This window comes from Podarcis raffonei, chromosome 7 (assembly GCF_027172205.1).
Source record: "Podarcis raffonei isolate rPodRaf1 chromosome 7, rPodRaf1.pri, whole genome shotgun sequence".
NCBI lineage: Eukaryota > Metazoa > Chordata > Lepidosauria > Squamata > Lacertidae > Podarcis > Podarcis raffonei.
Genome location: NC_070608.1, coordinates 86,698,665 through 86,725,581, shown reverse-complemented (window position 1 = coordinate 86,725,581; position 26,917 = coordinate 86,698,665). Strand labels below are relative to the sequence as shown.

Here is a 26,917-nt window from a genome sequence, read left to right as displayed (position 1 = left end):
TCTCAAACCACAGAACAGGAAAAAGGGAAATGCTTGCCAAGGAATGTCAAAGGCCAACAGAACTTGCCGTTTCTAGGTCCTACGCTGTGGGGCTCAACCCCAGTGCAGAGAGAAAGACAAACTAGTTTTCAACATTCCCTGGCAAGTCCATTCTGGTGCAGTCCATCCATCTGAGCATGTACTCATGTGCTGAGGTAGAGAAGCTCATCGCAGCAGCAGCAGCAGCAGCAGCAATGCTCCTCTCAGCACCTCCGTCCCACTGCTAGCTTGCTGGTGCTGGAAGGTGTGAGCACAGGCTCAAAAGCAGGTAGAGGAACCAAGAACTCCAAGCAGAAATGGATTTGCTTTGGTCCCACCAGCCCCCAAAGCGCTCAAGCCTTCTTGGGAAGCCAAGTCCCTGGCAGATGTGGACTTAATTGTGGCTGGGCAGCGAGTCATCTTCTGGAGCCTTCGATGGTGGAGGTGGGGGAGCCCGAACCTAAAAAGAAAAGGTGGGGGGAGGCAGCATTTCTGAAGGGTGTAAAGTTCTCGCACTGCCCACAAAGGGGCAAGCTTAGGACCCTATTCGTGTTTTTCTCAAAATCCATCAGAAGGAGTCTGGAGTATTGCTGACATTTATGTTACACTTTACCTCCCATGTTTTTTTAAACATCTATATGAAACCGTTGGGAGAGATCACCAGGGGTTTGGGCTGGATGTCCACCAGTATGTGGATGATACCCAGTTCGACCTACTGCTTAAACTGAAACCAGTGAAGGTCCTGTGTGAGTGTCTGAAGACGGTTGAAGGATGGGTGGTGGTCAATGTATTGAGGTTGAATGGACTGAGGTTGAACAAGACAGAAGTACTGTTTCTGGCAAACAGGGGGCAGGCAGGTGTGGGGGAGCCCCTGGTTCTGAATAGGGTAACTGTGCCCCTAAAGGACCAGGTGTGTAGCCTTGGTGTCATTTTGGACTCACAGCTGTCCATGGAGGTACAGGTTAATTCTGTGTCCTGGGCAGTTGCCTACCAGCTCCATCTGGTATGCCCGCTGAGACGCTACCTGTCTGTGCAGTGACTCACCAGAGGGGTGCCTGCTCTGGTTATCTCCTGCTTGGACTACTGCAGTGTGCTCTATGTGGGGCTACCTTTGAAGGCAACTTGGAAACTACAACTAATCCAGAATGTGGCTGCCAGGCTGGTGACTGGGAATGGCCGCCGTGACCATAAAAACTGTTCCTAAAAGATCTACATTGGCTCCCAATACCTTTCCAAGCACAACTCAAAGTATTGGTGTTGACCTTTAAAGCCCCATATGGCTTCCCTGTATACCTAATGGAGTGTCTCCACCCCCATCATTCAGCCCGGACACTGAAATCCTCCTCCAAGGGCCTTCTGGTGGTTTCTTCACTGCTAGAAGTGTAGTTACAGGGAACCAGTAGTTGCACCTGCCCTGTGGAATTCTCTCCCATCCAATGTCAAAGAGATCAAGAATTATACAACCTTCAGTAGACATCTGAAGGCAGTCCTGTATCAGGAAGCTTTTAATGTGTGATGTTGCGTTGTGTTTTTGTATATTCAGTTGGAAGCTGCCCACAGTGGTTGGAGCAACCCAATCAGATGGGTGGGATACAAAAATTATCATCATCTCAAGTTTTTTCTTCCCACTCTACTTTTCTTGCCTCCCAACAGAAGATTGACAAACTCTGGTTACCTCCTGTAATGTGGGTTCAAACCTTCAATTTCTCCAATATAAATTCTTATTAAGGTTCTAGTAGAACACAAACCTAACAGGCAAGGCTGACTACAAAGCCCCACTCGTGTGTAAGATCATTCTAGAAAGACTGAGCACTCCCTTTATGGCCAAAATGGAACATTCTGCCTTTTTTTCTCTACCTGAGAGATAAATATGCTCATAATAATTAGTCAAATTACGTCAAAGATTAGATCATAACCTACTTGCATTCTAGGATGCTCATATGTGAATGAACTTTTTTGTGAGTGGTGGGGATAAAGGACAGGGGGATTGAGGCCATCCCATCACGGCATACGGGCAACAACTTACTGGGCGAATGCGTGGTGCGTTCAGGTCAGGGGAATCTTGCATGTTTCCTTGCCAGCCACCTGGGAACACATAAAAACATTAATGACAACACTCAAGTGGTGCAGAGCAGCGAAGGACTGCTGAAATCCTGGCCCTTAACTTGGTCTCTCTCTCTTTCTCTCTCTCTCTCAATCCCACTTCTCCAGAAACACAAACATGTTTTCACAGCATACTAGAGATCTGTATATATCATCACTTCTCTCTAACACAACTACACTATTCCAGAAACCACCATTTTTTTGTGGGGTAGGGGGGAAAGACTCCAGATGCTGGTTTCTTAAGTAACTCACCTGTTAGCAGAATGTCTGGAGGAGATGCATGATCAAGGACTGGAGGGGAGAAGGCTGGGGGAGATGGTGAAAGCAGTTCCTGAAACAAGAAAGCCAAGCTGCCATCAGACTCAAAGCAAGCGAAGAAAACTTCTAAGACACTAAGTGGAAAAATGAATGTGGGCCGAGTGTGTCCCCACAACCCTGTGTTGGAGTGGGAACCAGGCTCAGCAGGGCTCAGCCATGAAAAAGCTGGAAGAACAATGAAGAAAAGAGCACCTTGCACATGCTCCAAGGGCTCGTGCTGTATTCTGGAGGCATCTAATGCTCAGTATGACATCAAAAGCAAGATGCTGCCCCCTTTCTAGCTGGGGAATGGGCAGGGGTGGTGATAATAACTTTATACCCGGCTCCAAATTGGTATGATTATCCTTAGATCATAAAACAGATTGCTTCCCCTCTGAGCACCTCTGAAGCACAGCATGACTGCTCAACTACCTCCTCAGCCCCAAGCTTCTAGGGTGCCTTGGCATGCTCCCCGGAGGCAGGAAGGGCACGTGCTGAGGTGTCCATATCTGTGGATCCCAGTAACTATTACCAGGACTCCTGGGCCCTGCCAACCATAAGGAGGAAGACAAGCTGATCTGCCCTTCCTGGGCCACCCTGGGACTCACCTGCTCAGCTCCCTCTTGAGCGCCAGTTATTTCTTGCACAACCAATGAGGGGAAGACTCCAATTCTCCCATTGAAGTCTCCTTTCCAAAAGCCATCATCTACTGCTCCCTCCTCCCGGGGCAGCACTCGGATGATGGCTCCCTCGGGGAAACTGAGTTCCTCAGAGCTCTGCCCTTCGTAGTCATAAAGGGCTCGCACCAGGGAAGCTGCAAACAAACAGAGGACACAACTGGTCTTACAGAGCAGGTGGGATCAGCAGCCATTTACTGTGTTGGGGGAAGGACAGGATAAAAAGCGTAAATAAACTGAACCCTTTCAAGTGCAGGCAGGCCGCCTCTTCCACTAGCCAGGTTGGGCAGAGGCTCCCTTGGAATTTTATTACAGGAGATCCGACGGGCAGGGCAGAAAAGCCATGCCGGGCCCATATCTTGACACCGCCATGCACTTGCACCCTCTGCTAATAGCTCACAGCCCCCCACCCCCCCAGCAAGACGCACCTCCAGGCTCCAGCATCAGGCCCATGCTCATGATGTTGGTCAGCTCCCTCTCCAAGGCCACATCAGAGGACTCTTCCTGGGCATTCCCATCTGGGGCTGGGTGCTCCCTGCTTACTGAATCCATAAAGAAGAGGTACTTCTCAGGGACGTACCCGACCTGTCCTGCACTGTTACGCGCCTGAAGTCAGGTAGGAGAAGTGACACTAAGAAACATATTTGAACAAGCTTGCCCTGGTGCGTTCCTACCATGTGTGGCTGGGGAACACAGCCAGGCTGCCCCCAAGGCTACAATCTGGGTTCTGCTCTCTTAGGTCCAAAGTGCTCAGCTTCTATCTTGGCACTGGCATTGCTGCCAGAGATGGAACACCAATGGTTCCACGTGTCCAAGCATCTCCAGCATGCCTTACAGAGTTGCTCAGCACCCATTCATACTCTTGCTTAGCACCCTAGAGGCAGATTTTCACAGAAGGTTTTTCCAAGTCCCATAGCAGAGAGGAACCTGACCCAGTTTCCTTATACGAACCTTGACCCATTCCTCCACATCGCCGTCTTCAATGACCTCCAGCTCCTCACCCTGCGCAATGGAGAGCTCGTCTGATTGGCAGGCCTGGCAGGCAAGAACACACGCAGAGTCACAACAAAGTCTGCAGCACTGATTACTCACTCAGGCATCAATGACCAGCCATGGTTTCTCACCATGAGAAGGCGTAGCCATGAGCCTCAGAGGAATAAGGTTCCTTTCTTCCTTTCATGGGTGAGGAAAGGAAATTAGAAGCTTCTGCTTATGGTTTGTGGCAAACCAGAAGGCTCCTCCCCATGCATGAAAGCAACAGGCTCCCAGTATGTTTCTGAGCACAATTCAAAGTGCTGGTGTTGACCTTTAAAGCCCTAAATGGCCTTGGTCCTGTATACCTGAAGGAGCATCTCCACCCCCATCATTCAGCCCGGACACTGAGGTCCAGCGCTGAGGGCCTTCTGGTAGTTCCCTCATTGCGAGAAGTGAGGTTACAGGGAACCAGACAGAGGGCCTTCTCGGTAGTGGTGCCCTTCAGATGCGAAGGAAATAAGCAGCTATCTTATCCGTAAAAGACATCTGAAGGCAGCCCTGTTTAGGGAAGTTTTTAATGGCGGGTGTTTTAATGTATTTTTAATCTTTGTTGGAAGCCGCCCAGAGTGGCTGGGGAAACTTAGCCAGATGGGAGGGGTATAAATAAATTATGATGATGATGATGATGATGATGATGATGCTCATTCCGGCATCATGAAGCCGTGGTTTGTTATGTCTCAAATGTGCCACTGTTTGAGATTTCCAGGTACAGAGTAATACACGAGGAATCACTGTCAAAATCCAGGTATGTGTGGGAGTGAAGACATTTGGCAAACATCTATCCCATTTTTCCAGCTCTACTCCCTTTGTTTGTTATTGTTTACATCACTTGCTGGTAAGAAGCTTGGCTGGAGAGTCTCTTGCTTAAGGTACCCCAAAATTCTGGCAGTGCCCTTGCTGAAGCCCCTGAAAAGCCACCTAGAAGTGGTTTTTGAGCTTTGTAATGATAAATTATTGTGAAGGGCATGCTGCAAGCAGCAATTCATATTTGGGAGAAGAAAAGAAGTATTACCTGGTATGGGAAAAATACTCTGCAGGATGAAGGATAAGCACGAACCATGCTTGGACTTGGCCTTGTGTCCTCAAACAGTTCCGTGTTGTCGTCATAGTCATCAAACTCAGCAAGATCGAAGTCTTCTGCCTGGTGGAAGATTTATGACTGTCAACTATGGGAAGCTAAAATGACAGGCCAATCAAATATAAAGAAAAGGCAGCTCCAGGCCAAAGACACAGCATCTCAGATCATTGGGGGTGGGGGGGGGGGGAAAGAGGGTTCCACTCCAAGGAAACACCACATCACAAAGAGAATGGGGAATGGGAATATTTGCCCTGAAGGAGTGTTTCCACCTCCATTGTTCTGCCTGGACGCTGAGGTCCAGTGCCGAGGGTCTTCTGGTGGTTCCCTCACTGCAAGAAGCCAATTTACAGGGAACCAGGCAGAGGGCCTTCTCGGTAGTGGCACCCACCCTGTGGAACGCCCTCCCATCAGATGTCAAAGAGAACAACAACTAGCAGACTTTTAGAAGACAACTGAAGGCAGCCCTGTTTAGGGAAGCTTTTAATGTTTAACAGACCACTGTATTTTAATATTTTGTTGGAAGCTGCCCAGAGTGACTGGGGAAACCCAACTAGATGGACAGGGTATAAATAATTATTATTATTATTATTATTATTATTATTATTATTATTATTATTATTATTACCCAGATTGTCCCCAAGACAGACTTCAGTCAAGCAGGGGGAATGGTCCCAGTTTGGGCAAGAGAATGCAGACAAGTTTGAAAGCTCCTTGCAGCCCTTGGGCTGAAGAGTCTCTCTTCCCCTGAAACTAGTGTCTCAAAGATGCCCTTTTCAGATGTACCACCAACTCCACAGAAGCCTCTTCCATGTGTTCTTCCCATGCAGCAGAAGGACGTGTCTGAGTGACGCAGCAACCTTCACGGGGCCTGGGGTGGGGGCGCAGCTCTTTCCAAGGGTTTGGGAGCTGATCTTTGGGGAGAGGCAACGCTTACCGTCGGAGTGGAGCCTCTCTCAGACCTGCGAGCTTCGCTGAGCCTCCGCTCTTGCTCCATTTCGTCCAGCACCTGCCCCATGCTGCTTGCCAGCCAGGTATCGACATCCAGGCCAGCCTGACGCAGGAGAGCCAGCCGGGCCTCCGCCTTCACCTTGCTGATCTAAAGAGAGGGCAAGAACCGTCCTGTGATCAAGGAATGAATCAGCAATTCCTTCCTCAAACAACTGTCACATCCAACCACAAGCAGAAAGAAGGAAATGACAAGCCTGGTCTTTCAAATGGAGAAAAGCAGCTAGCAGATTAGGATTGCCATTCAGCACCAAGAACGCCACCCTCTGAATGACAGCCAGAAGCCAGTGCCCTGGCAGCAAAGGCAGGGTAGAAGGCTGCCCCTCCTCAGTTCCCACCCAACCTTCTTTTCCTTTCTCTTTTTTAAATGCAAAGTCCCACAACACGTATACACACAGGACCAATGCCGCTGGATGGAGCTTTCCTCTCTACCCCTCTGTCTGGGGTTCTGTTTTTTTACTGTAGAGGTCTGTCCCAAAAAAAGGGGGAGAGGCAAGAATCCCACTGGGTGCTACAAGCTCTTGGTTACACCTAAAATGCACATTTTATACATGCTTGGCCAGGAGCCAGTCGTGATGTTTGCCTGCAAAACACTTAGGAACCTAATGCAATGGTACCTCCTGTTGTTCTGAAACTAGGAATCTAATTCTGCTATTGATTTTGAGCTCTCTCCATGCATTCGCCCACCCTCCTTTCCATAGCATCTTATACGCTCCTTTCCCTCGATAAAAGAACAGAAATTTCTTTTGTTTGAAATCTGGTTTATCACACACAAGGCAGAGCAATGGAGATGAGAAGCTGGCGGAAATCATTTTCCAAATGTAGATCCACCTGTGACTGACTAACTGCATCAGACAGGATAAAACATCAAAGTCTCAATATGATGATGCATTAACCTGTTTATTCTGGGATGCTATTATTCTGGGACATGGGTGGCACTGTGGGTTAAACCACAGAGCCTAGGACTTGCCGATCAGAAGGTCGGCGGTTCGAATCCCTATGACGGGGTGAGCTCCCGTTGCTCGGTCCTTGCTCCTGCCAACCTAGCAGTTCGAAAGCACATCAAAGTGCAAGTAGATAAATAGGTACTGCTCCGGTGGGAAGGTAAACGGTGTTTCCGTGCGCTGCTCTGGTTCGCCAGAAGTGGCTTAGTCATTCTGGCCACATGACCCAGAAGCTGTACACCAGCTCCCTCGGCCAATAAAGCGAGATGAGCACCGCAACCCCAGAGTCGGCCACGACTGGACCTAGTGGTCAGGGGTCCCTTTACCTTTTTAACCTATATTTCACCTCTTCAACAAGTTAAACTTTACAGAGCATGGAGATTCTAGCCCCCTGGCTATAAAATACAGTCAAATGGGGTGATGGGCTGGATACCTTCAGTTGGAATTTTTCTCCTGGGCAATGCAGCCTGCTCCTTTCACTCCTGCAATATTTGCCGTCAAGTCAGCAAAAGCACCAGAAAGCACACATACAGGACACAAATGCCGGGAGCCCGCAAGGGATATCAATGGCACAAAGCCGACAGCTTCAGAAAGACAAGCATTGCTGACCACTCTGGAAAATGCACAGGCAGCCTGCAGTCAGACGCACCTCAGCCTTCCGCAGGTTCTCTCTTATCTCCTCCATCCGCTTCTCCATGGTGGTCATCTCTGCCTCAGGGGCCTGCTGCCTCCTGGCTTCCATTCTCTGAAGAACCTGCTCAACCCAATATTGAATACTTAAGTGATCCTAGCAACATTTTCAGGGCAAATTCTGTTTTCTTGTCTCAGGAATCCGGAAGGAAACCTTGCGTCAGTCTTTGGCCCTTGAAATTAGAACAGCCACAGGAACGTCAAAATTTGCAATAGGCCACGTCTTCTTTAATGAAATTATAAAACTTTTTTTGTGGCTGCTGAGGTGAAATCATGAAACAGGGTGAAGTCTGTTCTTCTTTTCAGAGTGAAAAAAATAATTAGAACAGAATAACTGGCTGGGCTCCTGTCTTGGGGAAACATCTCCTGGACTCCTAGAAGTTTGCTAATTCTCCTCTGTCAGCTCCAGAAATACAAAAGCTTTATCCAGTAGAGGGGGGGGGGGGATTGCCTGGAAACCTCCATTTCAATTTCTGACAGCTGCTCCTCCTCTTTTAGGGAAAAAGGGCCCCAATTCTAAGGAGACTGCCCAAAGGGGAATGGAAGGGAAGGGACTTGCCAGTGCAAGCAACCACAAGGCCCTGAAGGACTGGAGCCCCACAAAAACCCTGCTCTCCTGATCTAAGCAGGAAGAGAACTGATTTTTTTCTTCACGGGTGAAGACAGGGGTTCATTTTACCCTGCTCCCAGACACTAACTCTTCACAGGATTTTATGCTATTCCCAGTTCATATCCATCCACCCAAATAATGCAGAAGATAAAAGTACAACCAGAAAAACGGAATTATCCTCTCTAATTTCATGGACAAGTCCTATCACATGGAAAGTGTTTCCTGGGAAATAAAGCCTGGCTGCTCACCTGCTCACTGACAGTTTGTATTTTGTAATCTCTGGCTGCTCGGGCGGCCCAGCGACGTGCTTCCTTCTCTAACCCGCTCTCCCCAAGGCTGCTGCCACTTTCATGCAGAAGAGAAGTCTGGGAAGAAATAGGCCTGTTAGCAGCCCTGTCCGAAGACACCCTTCTCCTCCTGGGCGAGGGCTAGAGGAGGACCTGCTTCTTTCTTACCACCTGGTCAGCTCCTGCCGGCTGAAAGGGCTGCATGACCATCGCTGAAAATGCAGCATTATCCTGGAGGAAGAGGAGGAGATTCTGCTCCTGGCACACCTGCAAGAACAACCAGGAAGAAAAGCAAGTCTGAGAGATGCCAATCAAGTGAGAGAGAACGCTGTCTTCACTGCCTTGCTGGAGGAAATGCTGCTGGCACAGGGTCTCTGCTGTTTCTGTGTTCCAAAGAGCCCCTGGCAATGCTGCCTTGTCCAAAGTCTCAGTGGTCCAGAATTTATTTATTTTATTTTATCAAACACAATTCTGATGAACAACATACATTTCAAGTGCACATTTGCAACGTTCTTCATCAGCTAAATCTGAGGGCCCAACTCAAATCACTCAAGGACCACTTGTAGATTTTTACATCCTTAAGAGAGCCAGACTACATCAGACTAAGAAAAGTATTTCTGCCATATTTGATGCAGCATTTTCTTTTTTTAAAAATCCGGTTATCTGTCACCACCTCTTTTATCTTTGTGCTATAGTGTATATTCATTTTTCTCTGCATGAGTAAATGATGAAGAAGAGTTTGGATTTGATATCCCGCCTTTCACTCCCCTTCAGGAGTCTCAAAGCGGCTAACAATCTCCTTTCCCTTCCTCCCCCACAACAAACACTCTGTGAGGTGAGTGGGGCTGAGAGACTTCAGAGAAGTCTGACTGGCCCAAGGTCACCCAGCAGCTGCATGTGGAGGAGCAGAGACGCGAACCCGGTTCCCCAGATTACGTGACTACCGCTCTTAACCACTACATCACACTGGCTCTCTGATATCCCTGTAATTGATATCTCTGTAAATGATATCTCTGTAATTATTTTATTTTTTTACTTGCTTATTAAATTTATATACCACCCTTCATTCAAAGAGCACAGGGCGATTTAAACCATAAATATATATATAATGAGAACACAAAATACATAGCAGAAAAACAAACCAACAATCCCTCCTCCTACAAACACATTTAAAAGGCCATAGAATGTTCTTCAGCCAAAGGCCTGGCTATAGAAAAACATTTTTGCCTGGCACCTGAAGATATGTAATGAAGGCGGGAAAGTTGGAAAGATCCCTCTATGCAGGGATTAACTGACTTTTGGGACATGGACTTGGGTCTGGAGGAGATTGAAGTTCTGGGGGCCGTTGGATTTGGAGGAAACTTGAAACATGTCCTGAAACACTTTATGGATCTTAGCTTCAACTATGGAAATTTGGCTGACCTGTCCAGAAGGAATAAAAGTATTGTTAGGTTGGAGTCTTCCCGAGATCTGCTCTTTAGCATTAAAGAATATGAAGAAGACCTGCAGAAGGGACTTGGAAAAGAGTTAAGAGCCTCAGACATAAGATCTCCAGGTTGATGAACTTTATGGAATTGACGGAAAGGACTGGCAGAATCCGAAACCAGGGAGAGGAGATGGTGGAAGAAGATTGGAAAATTTAAAGTTTATATATAGAAATACTGTAAAATTAATGAGTGATAGAAAAATGGTGGAATGAAATTTTATGGCCTTAGCAGAAATGTTATAAGGAGTTAAGCATATATAAGTATTTTAGTCTTAATGGAAAATAAGGTTAAAAATATGTCGAGATATTTATAATATGATAGAAAATAGAGAAAGATGGAAAGGATTTGCTGAAACAATTAACAGAAGTGGAATACAAAAAGGGAGGTGAGAGGAGGTCGAGGGAACAAGGGAATGATAGAGTATGGAAAAGGTGTGATGTATGTTTTTAAATTGTTTTTGTTTTGTTTTATTTAGGGTTAGGGTTAAGATTTTGTTTAGTTTAGTTTAATGTGTTCAGTTTAATGTGTTTAGGTTGTGTTTTGTATTGTTTATATATTGTATTGTATTGCTTTTTTTCTCTTTTGTTTTTTCTCTCTCTTGTCTTCTTTTCTTTTCTTTTCCTTTTTTGTAATCTTTAAAAGTAATAAATATTATTTTTTTTAAAAAAAGATATGTAATGAAGGCGCCAGGCGAGCCTCCCTAGGAGGAGCATTCTACAGACAGGGAGCCACTGTAGAAAAGGCTCATTCTTGTGTTGCCACCCTCTGGACCTCTAGCGCAGGAGGCACGTGAAGGAGGGTCTCAAATAAGGATCACAAGGTCCAGGTCGGTGGTCCTCAAGGTATTTGTAACTCCACCCATTACCCTTTACTCACCTTTCTTATGCTACATTTTCCTGCTCCCACAATCTCTCAGGTGCTCCTCCTCTCTCCACATCCCATAGTGCAATCTCCTCTTTCTCTGCAGGCTTCTCTTTATCCCATCCGTCAACCATCCCTGTCCTATAGATCTCTGTGGCCCGTCTGTTACCATCTTTTTTCTTTAATTTTGCTTGTGCTCCCTACACCCAGTCCCAAATTTTACTCTTCCTGACTGAGCTCCACAACAACACCATACAAGTCTTTTGCTCCTCCAACAATTCACACACCAAGAGGGCACCAGAGGCAGATGAAGTCTTGTGCAGCTTGGTGGGCTTCAGGAGGTTGGAAAAGCTTAAGAGACAACCCTATCCCACCTGCTGGTAGGCCTCTGAGGGCTCACAGGTTATTCCACAAAAAAAGGTAGAGAAGGTCTAACAAGGTGGTTATCATTTTCTTCAGATTGGTCCCAAAGAAAAGTACTTGAAGTTGCTTAACTCGGAAACAAAGACCTAGGGCTACCACAAGTTCATTTGGGGAATGGCTGTTCCACAGCAACACTAAACTGTGACATGTAAGGTGGGGGAAGAAAGTCCAAACTTGCTAGGCAAGAGAATAAGGGCCAAAACAGAAGGGACACTGGAGATCCATGATTGTATTTCTCAATTTTTCTTCTTCTTCAGAAAGCTTTAGAATAGTCACAGAGGGATTTCTCTTGGAGGAGATCTGAAAACATCAAATGTAAAAATATGCCTATATTTTTCTCCCAATAGGAGAACAGCAGTTTTGAGGAAACCCTACAGACCCCTAGAAACACAGTCATTTATCAGCGCCTTGTTACCTGTGCAGATGTACCTAGAACACGCTGGAAAAGTTCCTGTGTGCCGTGGCAGACCTCCAGCTCTGTCTTGCTGATCAAGGTCAGCTGGTCTCTGAGCCGCTCATAAAGGTCACCATCCAGCATCTGACAAAACACAGATCCAACAGGTTGGGTGGTGCACAGCGAGAAGAGGAACAGGAAGGGAGGCTCCTCCAGGACAGAGGTACACGTAGGAGAAGAGAGATCATTCCGCCCAAACTTGCTGCAGTGCAGGGAGTCATCCAAAATGAGGCAACTCCCTGCACTCCTTGAGAGAAAAACAGGGGCCTATTTGAGGCAAGATATTTGTGGGATTGGCAAGAAACTGGGAAATAGAATTTGGTTCAAGCTAAAATCCTGCGTAGTAGCTAAAATCCTGCGCACCAGTAGGCAGCAATCCAAGAATTTTAGGGAAGGCTAAAAAACATGCAATTCTCCCCACCTTTTTTTTAAAAGGACACAGCTGCAGGAAGGTGAAATTGGAAACTAGGGGAGTGTGTGTCAGTGGAGAGGAAGCTGTGTACCACTGTCCCTTCACATAGGGTTTTCCTGTTCAAAGTTATGGCCTGCCACAGCTATACAAGAAGCTGCCCAGGTCCTCAGAGGAGAAGGTGTGCAGTGTAAGAAGAGAGCTCTTACCTTGAAAACAGCAGGCAGCTCCACATGGATGTAGTGCTCCAGGTGGGCTCTTGCAGCCGCCAGAGTCAAGAGGTACTCATTTCGTGCCACCACCAGCTGCTGTGAATTCTCTGCCAGCTGCACAGCGAACTGCAATGAGAGGAACAGAGGGCCATGCACTCGACATTTCAAAGGCCTACCAAACCCACACCCCACATGGGGAAGCTCTCTGCCAGCTGTGCGACGGGCGCATCCCTCAGGCCTCTATAACCCACTTCAGTGTCCCAGTGGGGTGGCAGGATGGGCCTCTGACCTTGGCACTGAGCTTCTGCAAGCTGGCCTTTGTGTGAAATATGCCGTGGTCACTCTTCCTGAGCCTGTGGAGGGGAGGGAAAGGACAGGCATCAGTTCCCACAGATCCCCTGGATGTGAACCACCAAGTGATGCTCAGCTCTGGAAAGCTCTATCTTAAGTCCCAGACCATGCGAGACTTGCGAGAACAACAGGGCGCACTGGGACCCCCTGGCACTCACATTTTGGGATTCCCCTGCTTGGTGGGTAGGGAACCGGGGGCTCACCTGGCATCCACATCGGCAGCCTTCTCTCTGGCTACCTCACTGGACCGCTCAATCTGTGTGTAATGCTTCTTGGTTTTGCTGACTTCCTTCACCGTCTCCAGCAGTTCAGTCTGGATATTCAGCAGCTGGTCCATGCCCTAGGAGAGCAGGTAGGGAAGTGGTCCGACATTCAGCATCCTGCCCTCTGCCAGCTGCTGCTCAACCCCTTAGCGGAGTCTCAAGGACCCCTCCCCATCCAGAGCCAAGCACGGCTTCTCTGTCCCCAAAGGCTTGCTACTAGGACCCTCCTAGCCCACCCAAAGAGTACCTTTTTGAACAAGTGTTCTTTTGACATACGAGCGGTTTTAGCTGCCTCTGCGCTCACACTGCGATAATTATCGGAGGCAGCCAGCCTGGACTGACCAGAAGAGACGGTGCCATCGATCACACCTTTCCAGACTCCAAAGACACTCCTGCAGAAATATTAGAGGAGGTCAAGGCGTTACCAGCTTTCACCAGCCCCTGCTTCTGATTTCATGAGGTCTGAGGACTCTGTCCTCCAGGAGCACCAGGGTTTTTCATTCCCTGACAGCCACTGCACTAAGCAGCATGGTACATGCAGTACAGACCGACCGGCTGCATCTTTCTAAACAATTGCTGATTTGCACTCAGTCATAGCTGTCAACTTACAGATTTGAAAATAAGGGACCAGCAGCCTTGAGAATAAGGGATCAGCAGCCAAAATAAGGGATTTTCCAAGGAGCACAGTGATGTTCAACTTCTGAGCCCCTCCGAGCCAAAGGCAGAAAGCCCAGCCAGCAGCCAAACGAAGCCTCAAGTGGTGGTTCCCACAGTGCAGCAACCCAGCAAAGGGGATGCAGCAAGGAAAAATACCGTCACCTCTCCGCTGGGAAGCGCTGAGCAAAGGCGAGTCCCCAGGCAACGTGGCCGATTTGATTGGCACAAGGCATGCAAGCTCCACCCCCCAGTCGTTCTTAGACTCCTTATTGGGTGAGCAACGCAGCCAAGCAACACAGTCGGAGCCTCCTTCCTCCCTGGCCGGCAGGGAGGGAGGGAGAGGAGCTGCTTCCTTTGAAACCCGGGAAATTTAAGGGACATCATCAATAAGGGACAGCAGCGGGACACAGCGCTGGGATAAGGGACTTTCCCACCAAATAAGGGATGGTTGACAGCTATGCACTCAGTCCCCATTAAACTATGTGCACAGCGATATCTATCAGCAGCCTCCTGAAGTGCTAAAACCACTTCCTGAGCTCTTCGAGTATAAAGCCCCATCCAGGCTCAGAGCTTGGGCTTCATTGCATCAGCTTCTCTCTCCACAAAACATCCTCCAAGATTCTTAGAACTTGCCTTGGGGTTAAATTTGAGGAAGCTCTATTGAATGGCTGCATTAGACCAACAACACAAGGCAACAGCATCCACTGTGTCAAGGTTCAGTTGCCTCGTTTTTCTGCCAGGCCTGTGTGCTCCAGTTGCCAGCTTCTCCCTCCTTGCTCCTCACATCCTTCCACCCATTTCCTGAATCCAGTTGTTGCGCACACATCCTCATTTCGCTGGAACGATGGCTTAATGCTGCTTCTTTACTTCCTCCCACTTGCTTTCTTTGCTTTCCAGCTAACAGAGCCTCCTTCCTCCCAAGTAATAATGAGGAAGAAAGTAATCCGGGTGGCGCTTTTGCTTCCTGCACTAAAATTCAAGGGCAAGCACAGATACTGCATTGACAGATGTCTTGATTAAAGAAAGGCATAAAGCCACAATGCAATATCAAAAACCACCACATTTTCTGCTAAGAGGTTTTCAACATTATAGGTTAAGGAGCTGAAAGGAAAGAGAAAAGGCTCTTTGAATTCAAAGAGCTGGGCACTTAAAAGAACAATAGCCACATTTCCCCAGGCATATACATGACCAGAGGTCAGCAAAATTTTTCAGCAGGAGGCCTGTCCACTATCCCTCAGACCTGGGGGGGGGGCAGAAATAAACGAATTCCTATGCCTCACAAATAACCCAGAGCTGCATTTTAAATAAAAACACACATTCTACTCATGTAAAAACATGCTGATTCCCGGACTGTCTGCGGGCCGGATTTACAAGGCGATTGGGCCAGATCCGGCCCCTAGTTTGCCTACCCATGTACATGACCAAAAACACATGTAATTAAACACGGTGGTATTGCTATTTGGCCTAGCCTTGAGAACAGATCAAAGCTGGATTCAGCTGAACACCAAGCTTGGGAGATGAGTACAAGACTAAGATGTCCCCCTTCTCCTCAAAAGCTATCCTTTCCACCTGCTAAGCCAGGCGAGCCCCTTCCCCAATAAGCAAGGCAACTCAGCTCCTTTCGCCACAAAGCCCAATTCCCCACCTGGAGTCACTGGCGACGCTCCAGCCACGCTGCCCATCTCTCTTCTGGTACTGACTTGCCAGCCTTTGCAATGCCTGTAAATATATACAGTGTATTTATTTTGAAACATTTTGTGCCCCACCTTTCCACCCATGTTAAGTCTGCAAGAAAGATATGAAGAGTAGTTAAAAACGAAACAACAACACAAGCCAGCCCTCCCTCTCCCTGAAAGCTCCTGCAAATATGGCCACTGGCTCTTTTTGGGTATCCCTCCCCATCCCGCATGCAGAAAACTTAGCAGATGAGTCACCCAGGGTGTGTGTTGTGGCCCCCCTGCTGAGCTGCAGATGTAAGACTGGCCTCCAGCGGCTGGCTCTTCCTCTCCACAGCAGTTCCAAGAAGAAGAAGAGGAGGCCGGGGGGGGGGTGTTGTGTGTGTGGAGATTCTCCGGCTCCATTAGCTATTATCAGCAACTATCTTCTTTATTATAGGCGGCTTGGGAAGCACGGCTGAAGCTAAGCAGGCCTGGCCACTGCCTGCATGGGAGGCCACTGAGGAACCATGTTAATTTGAAGTGAACTCCGTAAGAGAAAAGTAAAGGTAAAGGGACCACTGACTGTTAGGTCCAGTCCCGGACGACTCTGGGGTTGCAGCACTCATCTCGCTTTACTGGCCGAGGGAGCTGGCGTACAGCTTCTGGGTCATGTGGCCAGGATGACTAAGCCGCTTCTGGCGAACCAGAGCAGCACACGGAAACGCCGTTTACCTTCCCGCCAGAGAGGTACCTATTTATCTACTTGCACTGCGTGCTTTCGAACTGCTAGGTTGGCAGAAGCAGGGACTGAGCAACGGGAGCTCACCCCGTCGCGGGGATTCGAACTGCCGACCTTCTGATTGGCAAACCCTAGACTCTGTGGTTTAACCCACAGCGCCACTGACGTCTAAGAGAAAAGTAGGACTGCATAAAAAAATGGACAACGTTATTAATTGCTCGCCATTCACAGCATTCTGTTTTTCCATGGTTTGAATGCAGGTTGTGTGAGACCCCACCAACATCTACCAGCTGGGGTCAAGTGCAAAATAGTGCCTAATAATAATAATAATAATAATAATAATTTATTATTTATACCCCGCCCATCTGGCTGAGTTTCCCCAGCCACTCTGGGCGGCTCCCAATCAGTGTTAAAAACAGTACAGCGTTACATATTAAAAACTTCCCTGAACAGGGCTGCCTTAAGATGTCTTCTGAATGTCAGGTAATTATTTATCTCTTTGACATCTGATGGGAGGGCGTTCCACAGGGCGGGCGCCACTACCGAGAAGGCCCTCTGTCTGGTTCCCTGTAACCTCACTTCTCGCAATGAGGGAACCGCCAGAAGGCCCTCGGCGCTGGATCTCAGTGTCCGGGCTGAACGATGGGGGTGGAGACGCTCCTTCAGGTATACAGGACCGAGGCCGTTTAGGGCTTTAAAGGTCAACACCAACACTTTGAATCGTGCTTGGAAACGTACTGGGAGCCAATGCAGATCTCTCAGAACCGGTGTTATGTGGTCCCGGCGGCCACTCCCAGTCACCAGTCTAGCTGCCGCATTCTGGATTAATTGCAGTTTCCGGGTCACTTCAAAGGTAGCCCCACGTAGAGCGCGTTGCAGTAATCCAAGCGTGAGATAACTAGAGCATGCACCACTCTGGCGAGACAGTTTGCGGGCAGGTAGGGTCTTAGCCTGCGTACCAGGTGGAGCTGGTAGACAGCTGCCCTGGACACAGAGTTAACCTGCGCCTCCATGGACAGCTGTGAGTCCAAAATGACTCCCAGGCTGCGCACCTGGTCCTTCAGGGGCACAGTTACCCCATTCAAGACCAGGGAATCCCCCACACCAACCCGCTCCCTGTCCCCCAAAAACAGTACTTCTGTCTTGTCAGGATTCAACCTCAATCTGTTAGCCGCCATCCATCCTCCAACCGCCTCCAGGCACTCACACAGGACCTTCACTGCCTTCACTGGTTCTGATTTAAAGGAGAGGTAGAGCTGGGTGTCATCTGCATACTGATGAACACCCAGTCCAACCCCCCTGATGATCTCTCCCAGCGGCTTCATATAGATATTAAAAAGCATGGGGGAGAGGACAGAACCCTGAGGCACCCCACAAGTGAGAGCCCAGGGGTCTGAACACTCATCCCCCACCACCACTTTCTGGACACGGCCCAGGAGGAAGGAGCGGAACCACTGTATGACAGTGCCCCCAGCTCCCAGCCCCTCTAGACGGTCCAGAAGGATGTTATGGTCGATGGTGTCAAAGGCCGCTGAGAGATCCAGCAGAACTAGGAAACAGCTCTCACCTTTGTCCCTAGCCCACCGGAGATCATCAACCAGCGCGACCAAGGCAGTTTCAGTCCCATGGTGAGGCCTGAATCCTGATTGGAAGGGATCCAAATGGTCCGTTTCCTCCAGGCGTGCTTGGAGTTGTTCAGCAACCACCCGCTCAATCACCTTGCCCAAGAATGGCAGATTTGAGACTGGGCGATAGTTGGCCAAATTGGCCGGGTCTAAAGATGTTTTTTTAAGAAGCGGTTTAATGACCGCCTCTTTCAGCGGGTCTGGGAAGGCTCCCTCACAGAGGGAAGCATTCACCACCCCGCAGAGCCCATCGCCCAGCCCTTCCCGGCTTGCTTTTATCAGCCAGGATGGGCAAGGATCAAGGAGACAGGTGGTCGGTTTCACTTGTCCAAGCAGCCTGTCCACATCCTCGGAGGTAACAGATTGGAATTGATCCCATGTAACAGGACCAGACAGAACTCTAGCACTAATAATAATAATAATAATAATAATAATAATAATAATAATAATTTATTATTTGTACCCTGCCCATCTGGCTGGGTTTCCCCAGTCACTCTGGGCTGCTTCCAACAAAGACCAAAAATACACTTAGAAAGAGGGACACCCATGCACTAGGTACCTGGGCCCCCGGAGTACATCTCAGTTCAGGAATTTATGCATAGTACCAAAACTGAGCTCACAGTCCTTTCACACAAAAACCCATTCCTAGTTTTCCCTATACCCCAAAGCATCCTAATTTGGGGGGAAAGTTGCTGTAACAGTTGGAACTCAAAAGTCATTGGCAATCTACTGCAAACAACCCAGAGTTTCTCCAGTAGATCTTGACCTCCCTTCTATCCACCCCTGTTTTAATGGACCAATACAGCACAAAATTTGGCTCTCTGGAAACGCCTTTTCCTGGGACGCAAGTCCTCTTATTTGCAAAGAATAATAGAAATGGTATGGCCGAAACAATTCCTGTGAACTGACCATTTGTCACTTTGCCCAGTTAATGCACAAAGACTTGTCCTCCACTCCCCACCCCCTTCTTATTTGCTTTAACTGACAAGAAAATATTGCACTTTTGGTCATGGGAACAGGGGCGCTACTTAATTATCAGACGCCTCTTTTCCTCCCATCAGTTAAGTATCACCTAAAAGGGGCAATATCCATTTTTCATAAATGTTAAAGATTTTGTCCTAACTCTTCTCCTTCACTTCTTTCATATGTATTTGCTATAGGGAAATATCTTCACCACTTAAGGGAGAAGACTATAAAAGTAACAAGCATCTGATAAAGACCCAAGAGCCAGTATTATGTTGACACGGCAGCTTCCGATATTACTGGTTTGCTGCACAGCAGGTGCTCTCGTCTCAGGGAAGATGCTCAGCATCAAGCACATCCTGGAATGTTTTGCACCCTCCTTATCCATGGTGTAGGACTGCGGGAATTCAGTGTGTTGACTGAGCACATCCAATTCTTAAAATAAAACCTGAACGCAGGTGTGCTCAGAAACTCAAAACAGCATAAGGCAAAGTTATCACTGGTCCAAGGTTCAGAATACTGCGGTTTCCTGACAGTAACTCAGAGTCAGTTCATGCAACCAATTTCCCCCATGCATGATGGCTTTGTTGCTTTACCGTATTTTTCGCCCTACAGGACGCACTTTTCCCCCTCCAAAAATGAAGGGGAAATGTGTGTGCATCCTATGGGGCGAATGCAGGCTTTCGCTGAAGCCTGGAGAGCGAGAGGGGTCAGTGCGCACCGACCCCTCTCACTCTCCAGGCTTCAGGAAGCTATCCGCAAGCCTTGGGAGCCCCGCGGGAGTTCCCGCCGGGCTCCCAAGGCTTGCGGACAGCAGCCTGCAGCCTGAAACCCGGGGAGTGCAGTGGAGTGCACCCCGGGCTTCGGGCAGCTCTCCGCAAGCTTGCGGAGCCCGGCGGGAGTTCCCGCCAGGCTCTGCAGGCTTGCGCACAGCTGCCTGCAGCCCGAAGCCCGGGGAGCGTGGCGCTGTGCACCCCGGGCTTCGGGCAGCTCTCTGCAAGTCTTGTGAGCCCGGCGGGAGGTCCCGCCGGGCTCGCAAGGCTTGCGGGCAGCAGCCTGTTCTGGGGGCTGGGTTCTGGGGAAGCTCGGGCTTCCCCCGCCCCAGCCCCGCGCCTGGGGGAAAAAATACATTTCCCCCCCTTTATTTCCCCCCCAAAAAACTAGGTGCGCCCTATGGGCCGGTGCGCCCAATAGGGCGAAACATATGGTAATTGCTTGCTTGACAAGCCCCATGTGGCACTGGGAGTAGCAAAGAGGTGCACCACAGGAGCAGTGCTGAGTCAGCACCATGCCAGCCCTTGCATGAGAAACACTGTCAGTGGTTGTCCCATCCTGCAAGACTCGCAAGCCAAATGCAGCTGATCTAAATGCACGCATTTTCCCCAGTCATCAGCTGTGTTACAGGGACCACATTGATCTTGAAACACCAAGGGCACAGCATTTTCAAACACCTCCGTCACTGGAGCCCAACTGGCTAGGGGAAAAACAATAATAAAATATAAAATACTAATAGACACGCAAGAGAGAGGAGGTTTCTCCCTGCCAAATATTAAATTATATTATGAAGCATTTTGTCTGTGCTGGTTGAAGGAATGGTTGCTATTGAAGAACCCGCATATTTTAGATTTGGAAGGTCATGATAATATTTTTCGTTGGCATGCTTATTTGTAGTATGAAAAGGCGAAAGTACACAAAGGCTTCACAAACTATATAATTAGGGGGGAAATGTATAGAATATGGGATAAATATAAAAAACTTATTAGAGACTGAAACACCACTTTGGCTTTCACCTTTGGAAGCCGTAGCGGTGAAAAAGAAAAATATGGTGGAAAGTTGGGTGACTTTTAGTAATTTGCTAAGAGAGGAGGGTGGAGAATTTTAATTAAAAGAGTTTAAGGATTTATTGGGGTGTTAACAACATGGTTACAATATCATCATTTGAATGAAGTATTTAAAAAGGATATGAAGCGGGGGTTTGGGGAACAACTATCACAACTAGAGAGAGACCTGTTAAACTGTAATGTTAAAGTGATGTCTAAAATGTTATTGGAATGGGAGACAAAGGACGAACAAGTGAAATCTTCAATGATACACTGGGCAAAAGATATTGGTCACAACGTAGAAATGGAAACATGGGAACAATTATGGAATATGAATATAAAATTTACAGTATGTTATGGTTTAAGGGAAAATTATATGAAAATTTTATATAGATGGTATCTAACACCTAGTAGATTGGCAAAAATGTATAAATCAAAATTAAATAAGTGTTGGAAATGTAATGAGAAAGAAGGTACCTTTTTCCATATGTGGTGGTCTTGCAATAAGGTTAAAGCTTACTGGGAAATGATATATAATGAATTGAAAAAGATGTTTAAGATAACATTCGTAAAAAATAGAAGCTTTTCTCTTGGGAATTATGGGATCAGAGCTACCTAAACAGTATAGAAATTTATTTATGTATGTGACCACAGCTGCAAGAATGCTATTTGCCAAAAAATGGAAGGAAGAAGAGGTCCCAATGAAAGAAGAATGGATACAGAAACTAATGGAGTATACAGAAATGGCGAAACTTACCGGAAGAATAAGAAATCAAAATAACAAACTTTTTAGAAAGGCATGGAAATGGTTTATTGAGTATTTACAAATAATCTGCAAACAGATCAAGACATTGGCGGGATTATTGTAAAAACCTGCAGTTCAAAAATATATATGAGATATATATGAGAATAGATGAATAAAAGAATAAATTAAGACAGGCAAGGATGAAAATAAATGTAAAGAACCGCAGAAAGAGAGGGAAGGGAGTCGAAGCTGGAAATGCTAAAATTGTAGTTGAATCATTGTTGTAATGTATATAAATGAAAATTATATATATATATATATATATATATATATATATATATATATATATATATACACACATACACACATATATATATTCACATTTGGCTTAAAAATAATGTTCACAAATTTGGAAAAGCTGTTGAAAAGCAAACTTCCTGGCGATGGATTGGCACACACAGCTCCCAGCCCCTTTGCCTGTATGGGGTCTCCCATACAGAAAATACAAGTCCCAAACTGTCTATGTGAATCCATGTCGAGGGTAGCACAAAAGGAGAGTAGATGCTAACAGGGTATGAACTTTAAAAGGACCAGAAGAATCACGTGGTGAAGCCTTTCCTAAAATGTACAAGTTCATGCAGCAGGAGATGGCAGTGCATGTTCAAATGCTTCCCTATTTCAGCAGACAGAAAACCAGCCTTTCCCGAGGCAGGCTAGTTTCTAGAGGCATAGAATTACTTCCTACACACAAATATGACTTATAATTAGTTTATTTTAAACCAGAAAAATTGCCAGTGGGCGGGGAGAAAGGAAGAGAAGAGAAGAGGAACAGGTCTTTAACAATTTCCTTGCCTGGCATTTCTCTACTCCAATGACTTTTGGAGTTGCTTTTGAAAGTGCATGTTGGCTTCTCTTGTTTTGAAAAGTGTTCAAATGCAACATATGAGTTATGGCTTTAGATGGAGTAATATTCAGCAGTCCAGAAATCTCTTAACACACGATCCTGCTGAATACGAGAATCAGACCTAAAAGGCATGTTTGTCCCCAAACTCATCTTCCATGTCCAGTTCTAGACAGGCAAAGTGCCTGGGGGGACCCTTCCAAGGCCAGTCCCATTACAGTTATGTCACCCCCCAGGAGGATGGGAACAATACTTATCAACACCAGTGAATGGCTCGCAAGAAGCAAATGGGGAGGAATGAAAAGGATGCTGTCCAACAAGATGGCAGAAGATCAAATGCAGACGAGTGATATGATACACCAAGGGATCACTTTCCTACTCACGTGCAATCCCAGGTTGGGACTTCAAGAGATAATGGCCCAAGCCTCAGTGGGGACAGCCAAACGAAGCCATCTATGTGTGCAGTGGCCAGATGCAACCAAGAGAGAATCAGAGATTAGGCAGGAGAGCTAAAGGGTAGGATTCTGTCAGCAACACTCAGTAATGTGAGGACATAAAGCCTAGTAGCTTGCTGAGGAAGTTAGGCCTTCAGGGCATGTTGGTTTGATAGCATAGCTTGGGCATAACCCAGGAGGCCTCTCCAAAACATGGCCCAGGTGGGAATCAGATCTATGTTCAGATAAGTACCACCTCTTATTTCAGCTTTTTCTAGTGATTGCAAGACCCTTTGCTGTACAAGTTCCAGCTACAGCTGACTCTTCGTCTGCCCACTTCCAAGTAGAAAAAGTAATAAGAAACAGCTGCAGCCGGCTCTTTAGGTCTATAAGCTCCAAGGAAGAGCTCAAATGATCCTTGCCTGCTCACTGGGTCACTTCCTTCAGCTAGGGAAGACTGCTGGCTTACAATGGATGGCACAAGCCGAGTCTGTATCCATCTCTTGACACGACTTAGTTAGAGCTCTAAACCCTGGGGAAATGGCCGCTACTAAGGCCAGACATTTTTTGGTAACATCCACCACCACCACCCCGCCATGATATGTCGCTGGCTACACCCAATTTAATGGGAGCATGCAACATATTTCAAGCAAGCAGCTCAGAAGCCTTGCATTGTCTCACCTGCCCGTACTCCCTCTCAATGGCAGATCGCTGCTTGCTGTAGGACCTGCAAGCAAGGAGAAGACAAAGGCCCTGAATAACCACACAGCCCAATCTTCTTGCACAATCAGAATCTAAGGGCAAGGGAACAATCTCACTCTCAAGATCTGCTGGGTGAAGAGCTCTGGGACTCAGCGGAAGCCCAGCTAACATGCACCCAACTCCCCCTTGCGACTGTAACCTCAGAAATTGCATGGTGCTTTTAAAAAACAAGTTCAAAGTAGTAATAATTACGAAACAACAATTAGTGTGTCATACTTCCTGACAGAAAATTCCAGAGAAGACCTCAACTGAGCAGTTTTCCTAATAACCCAGCAGCTCACATTATTTTAACTCACATGGCCTCCAGCAAAAGGGGGGGGGGAATGGACTACTGAGCAGCTGTTGTTTTCGTTGGCCCTGAGATGCCTCAATCTTGCACAGTAATGGCTCAGGTTTGAGCACATGCTACTCAGCACCACTCTGCTTTGTCCAGTAATTCCCACATTTTAAATATGAACCACTGATCCATTGGAAGAGTCCCTGAAACATAACATGGTAACTTCAGGTACAGAATCAACACAAATGACTGCTGGATTTATGTAAGCAGGTGAACCACACTTCTAGCTTAAGGCTGATGCTCTTTACAGACTAAGCCTCTTGGATAAGGAGCAGTAGGCTCTCGGAAGTTCATGGGTCACCCACTAGCAAGAGGTCAACCTCCATCCCTTGCTTTCTGATTCAATGTCTGTAAGGAGGAAGGCTGTCTTAGGCTGTTTAACAGGGGAGGGAAAGGGTAGCCTTTAGGCCTGTGGCAGAACCTGTTCAGGAGCTTGCCCAGTTCCCAATTTCAGTTTGTTACCTGATGTCCTCTAGGAGTTCCAGCTCCCGTTGTTGCTTGTTCTGAAGGCTTGACAGTTGCTCTATGAGGCGCACTTTCACTTCCTGGGTCAACTTAACCTGCAGAAGAACGAGAGTTTGCACCTTATCAATGGCAATAGGCCCTCCTGCAGGGCAAGGAGCAGGCAAGCACACACACCTGGAGCAGAAGGAAAAGGAACCCCCTATTTTGCACAGGAATGGAACCGTAAGGCTACGAACCCAGAGGCAGTGGGAAGAGGACCAGCAGGACCCCAGTAACAGCTGCCCTCAGGGACCAGCAGTGGGCAGAAGCTCCAGGAGCTCAACCCACATGGAGCAGGTGTAGCAACAGCGTCTAGAAGCCCCTGGCTCAAATCTTGCTTGTCATGAACTCCGTAAGTAGCTTTGGGCAAGTCACTCCTCCTCTCAGTCTCTGCAAAAGGGTTGTTGCAAGGATGACAAGGGAGTGGATGCTAAGCGCTTTAAATACAAAGGCTAGGAATTATGATGCATAAGAGTCCAAGAGGTTAGGGGGGGCTCCATATGGCTTCTACAGGCATTGTGGCACCTTCCACCAAGACCCCCTCCATCACCAGCCAAGCCCCTGCCCAATTTTTAGATCTAACGAGTGTTTGTTTGCTTTCTTGTTTTTTTTTTGGGGGGGGGTTGCCCCTTCCCCTTCCTCTGTGTTTCATTTGTTCTGAGATGTGCGTAGATGCCCCCCCCCGCGTTTTCTGGGAGGAGCTTCTGCACATCTCCACGGTTTTCTCCTTCTGCGAAATGGGTCGTTTGTGGCGCCCGCAAGAGCTTATTAGATTTCCAAATGTGCCCACAGGTTCCCCAAAGTTTGGGGGCCCCCCTAGTTTAGAGCCTGACGCGGCGCTGCCAAGGAAGCCGCCCCCTTCAAGGGCGCACGCCCTTTCAGACTAGGGGGCGGAGAGCGCGTCTCGGGGACCCGGCGGCCCCGACTGTGCCCGGGTGCCAAGGAGGGCCCTCCCCGGCTCCTCCTCCGCGCGCCCGGCACGCAGGCACTTACTTTGCGCGGCGGCGGCTGCATGGCGACGGGCTCCTGGGCGCCCCGCTTCGCCGCCTCCTTCGGCCGCCCTCGCGACCTCGGTAAGCGGGTCCAGAGCGCGGCTGCGGCGGCGGGGAGGCGAGTCCGGAACTGCCGCGCCGCCCGGCTGGCCTGGCTCCGCCCGGCTCCGCAGAGCGCCGCCCGCCCCTGCCCGCCTCCCCGCCGCTTCCCACGGGGCGTTTTCTCGGGGCTTTGGCGACTGGGAGGAGGCGGTGGCGGCGCTGAGCGGTGCGCTTTGGGAACGGGCTGCTGTTAATGGCAGGGGCCGCGCTCTTCTTATCGCAGGCTTTTAATAGATCTTATATATGTATTGTTTATATTATTCATTTTAGAGCATCAGTACCCCGCTCTCCAGCCAAAAAGGCTCCCAAAGCAACTTCCCTGACTATTATACGGTTTTTAATTGTTGATGTTTAGTTGTTCTAATGATTGTTTACCCCCCACCCCTAGGTTTTTAGCGGTTTTTATCTGTAAGCCTCATTGAGCCCTTGTCTGTTGGAGGGGGGCCTGCGGGGTATAAATTAATATATAATATTATAGTATAGTATCATACGCAGCTGCCTCATTCAAAAAAGCAGGGGGATGTCCTGAAAAACGGTTCTTCTCTGTGCTTCTTTCAGGATGGGGAAGAGTTGGAGCAGACAGGTGAGAGGAAGGGAATCAAGGCTGGGCTCATTGGAGCAAAGCAGGGTATCTGCCTTACAAAGGGGAGGTAAAGGTAAAGGGACCCCTGACCGTTAGATCCAGTCGTGGCCGACATTGGGGTTGTGGCACTCATCTCTCTTTACTGGCCGAGGGAGCAGGCGTACAGCTTCCAGGTCATGTGGCCAGCATGATTAAGCCGCTTCTGGCGAACCAGAGCAGCGCACGGAAACGGCGTTTACCTTCCCGCCAGAGTGGTACCTATTTATCTACTTGCACTTTGTGCTTTTGAACTGCTAGGTTGGCAGGAGCAGGGACTGAGCAACGGGAGCTCACCCCATCGCGGGGATTCGAACCACAGACCTTCTGATCGGCAAGTCCTAGGCTCTGTGGTTTAACCCACAGCGCCACCCACATCCCTTTACAAAGGGGAAGTTACAAGCAAAAACAAACAAACAAACAAACAAACATGTTCCCCCCAAAAAATTCACCAAAAATCTTTAAACTATATTTCCTGCCCCCCCACCCGCAATTGTACTTCTGTTTAAACTTAGAGGGGCTCCTGGAATCATTCCTGTCAACCTGTGGCTGACCAGTTCTACGCGCTGCTCAGCCAATCCCAACCCCAAAACATTGCTATGGCCAAGACATTCCATTTATTTATTTATTTTATTTATCAAATCTATATACCACCCTTGGCCTGGTAGATATTTCTTACACAGCCAGGCCTAAGAGCTGTTGACCCCGGACGCTGTTCTGGCTGCTGCCACCTTGGTTTGACTTCTGGCAAGTCCCCTTGTTAGAGGGGGAAAGCACTGAGAACAGGCTGCTAGTCCACTTAATATTCCTCTACCTTATTCCACATTCTGGAAAGAAGACAGAGAAGAGAATAAG

The 26,917-nt window shown here is 48.0% G+C and overlaps 1 protein-coding gene across 3 annotated transcripts; it reads right to left on the bottom strand.

Annotated features, from left to right (window-relative positions):
* Window positions 1-42: 42 nt before the first annotated feature.
* On the bottom strand, window positions 43-25,398 carry FCHSD1 (FCH and double SH3 domains 1). 3 transcript variants are annotated; one of them, XM_053397345.1, is made up of 20 exons: window positions 25,343-25,398; window positions 24,308-24,405; window positions 23,428-23,473; window positions 15,507-15,580; window positions 13,452-13,596; window positions 13,145-13,281; window positions 12,880-12,943; window positions 12,588-12,716; window positions 11,931-12,053; window positions 8,913-9,011; window positions 8,706-8,822; window positions 7,807-7,911; window positions 6,143-6,304; window positions 5,143-5,271; window positions 4,047-4,130; window positions 3,524-3,701; window positions 3,027-3,232; window positions 2,374-2,452; window positions 2,045-2,103; window positions 43-478 (listed from the first exon to the last, which is right to left on the bottom strand). In XM_053397345.1, the coding sequence occupies exons 1-20, from the start codon at window positions 25,361-25,363 to the stop codon at window positions 413-415; spliced, it is 2,121 nt and encodes a 706-aa protein (XP_053253320.1). In that variant the 5' UTR covers window positions 25,364-25,398; the 3' UTR covers window positions 43-412. The 3 variants fall into 3 exon arrangements, with proteins under 3 accessions (XP_053253320.1, XP_053253321.1, XP_053253322.1); XM_053397346.1 differs by having other exon boundaries at window positions 8,916-9,011; XM_053397347.1 differs by lacking the exon at window positions 25,343-25,398 and adding an exon at window positions 22,696-22,765 and having other exon boundaries at window positions 24,308-24,370.
* Window positions 25,399-26,917: the final 1,519 nt, after the last annotated feature.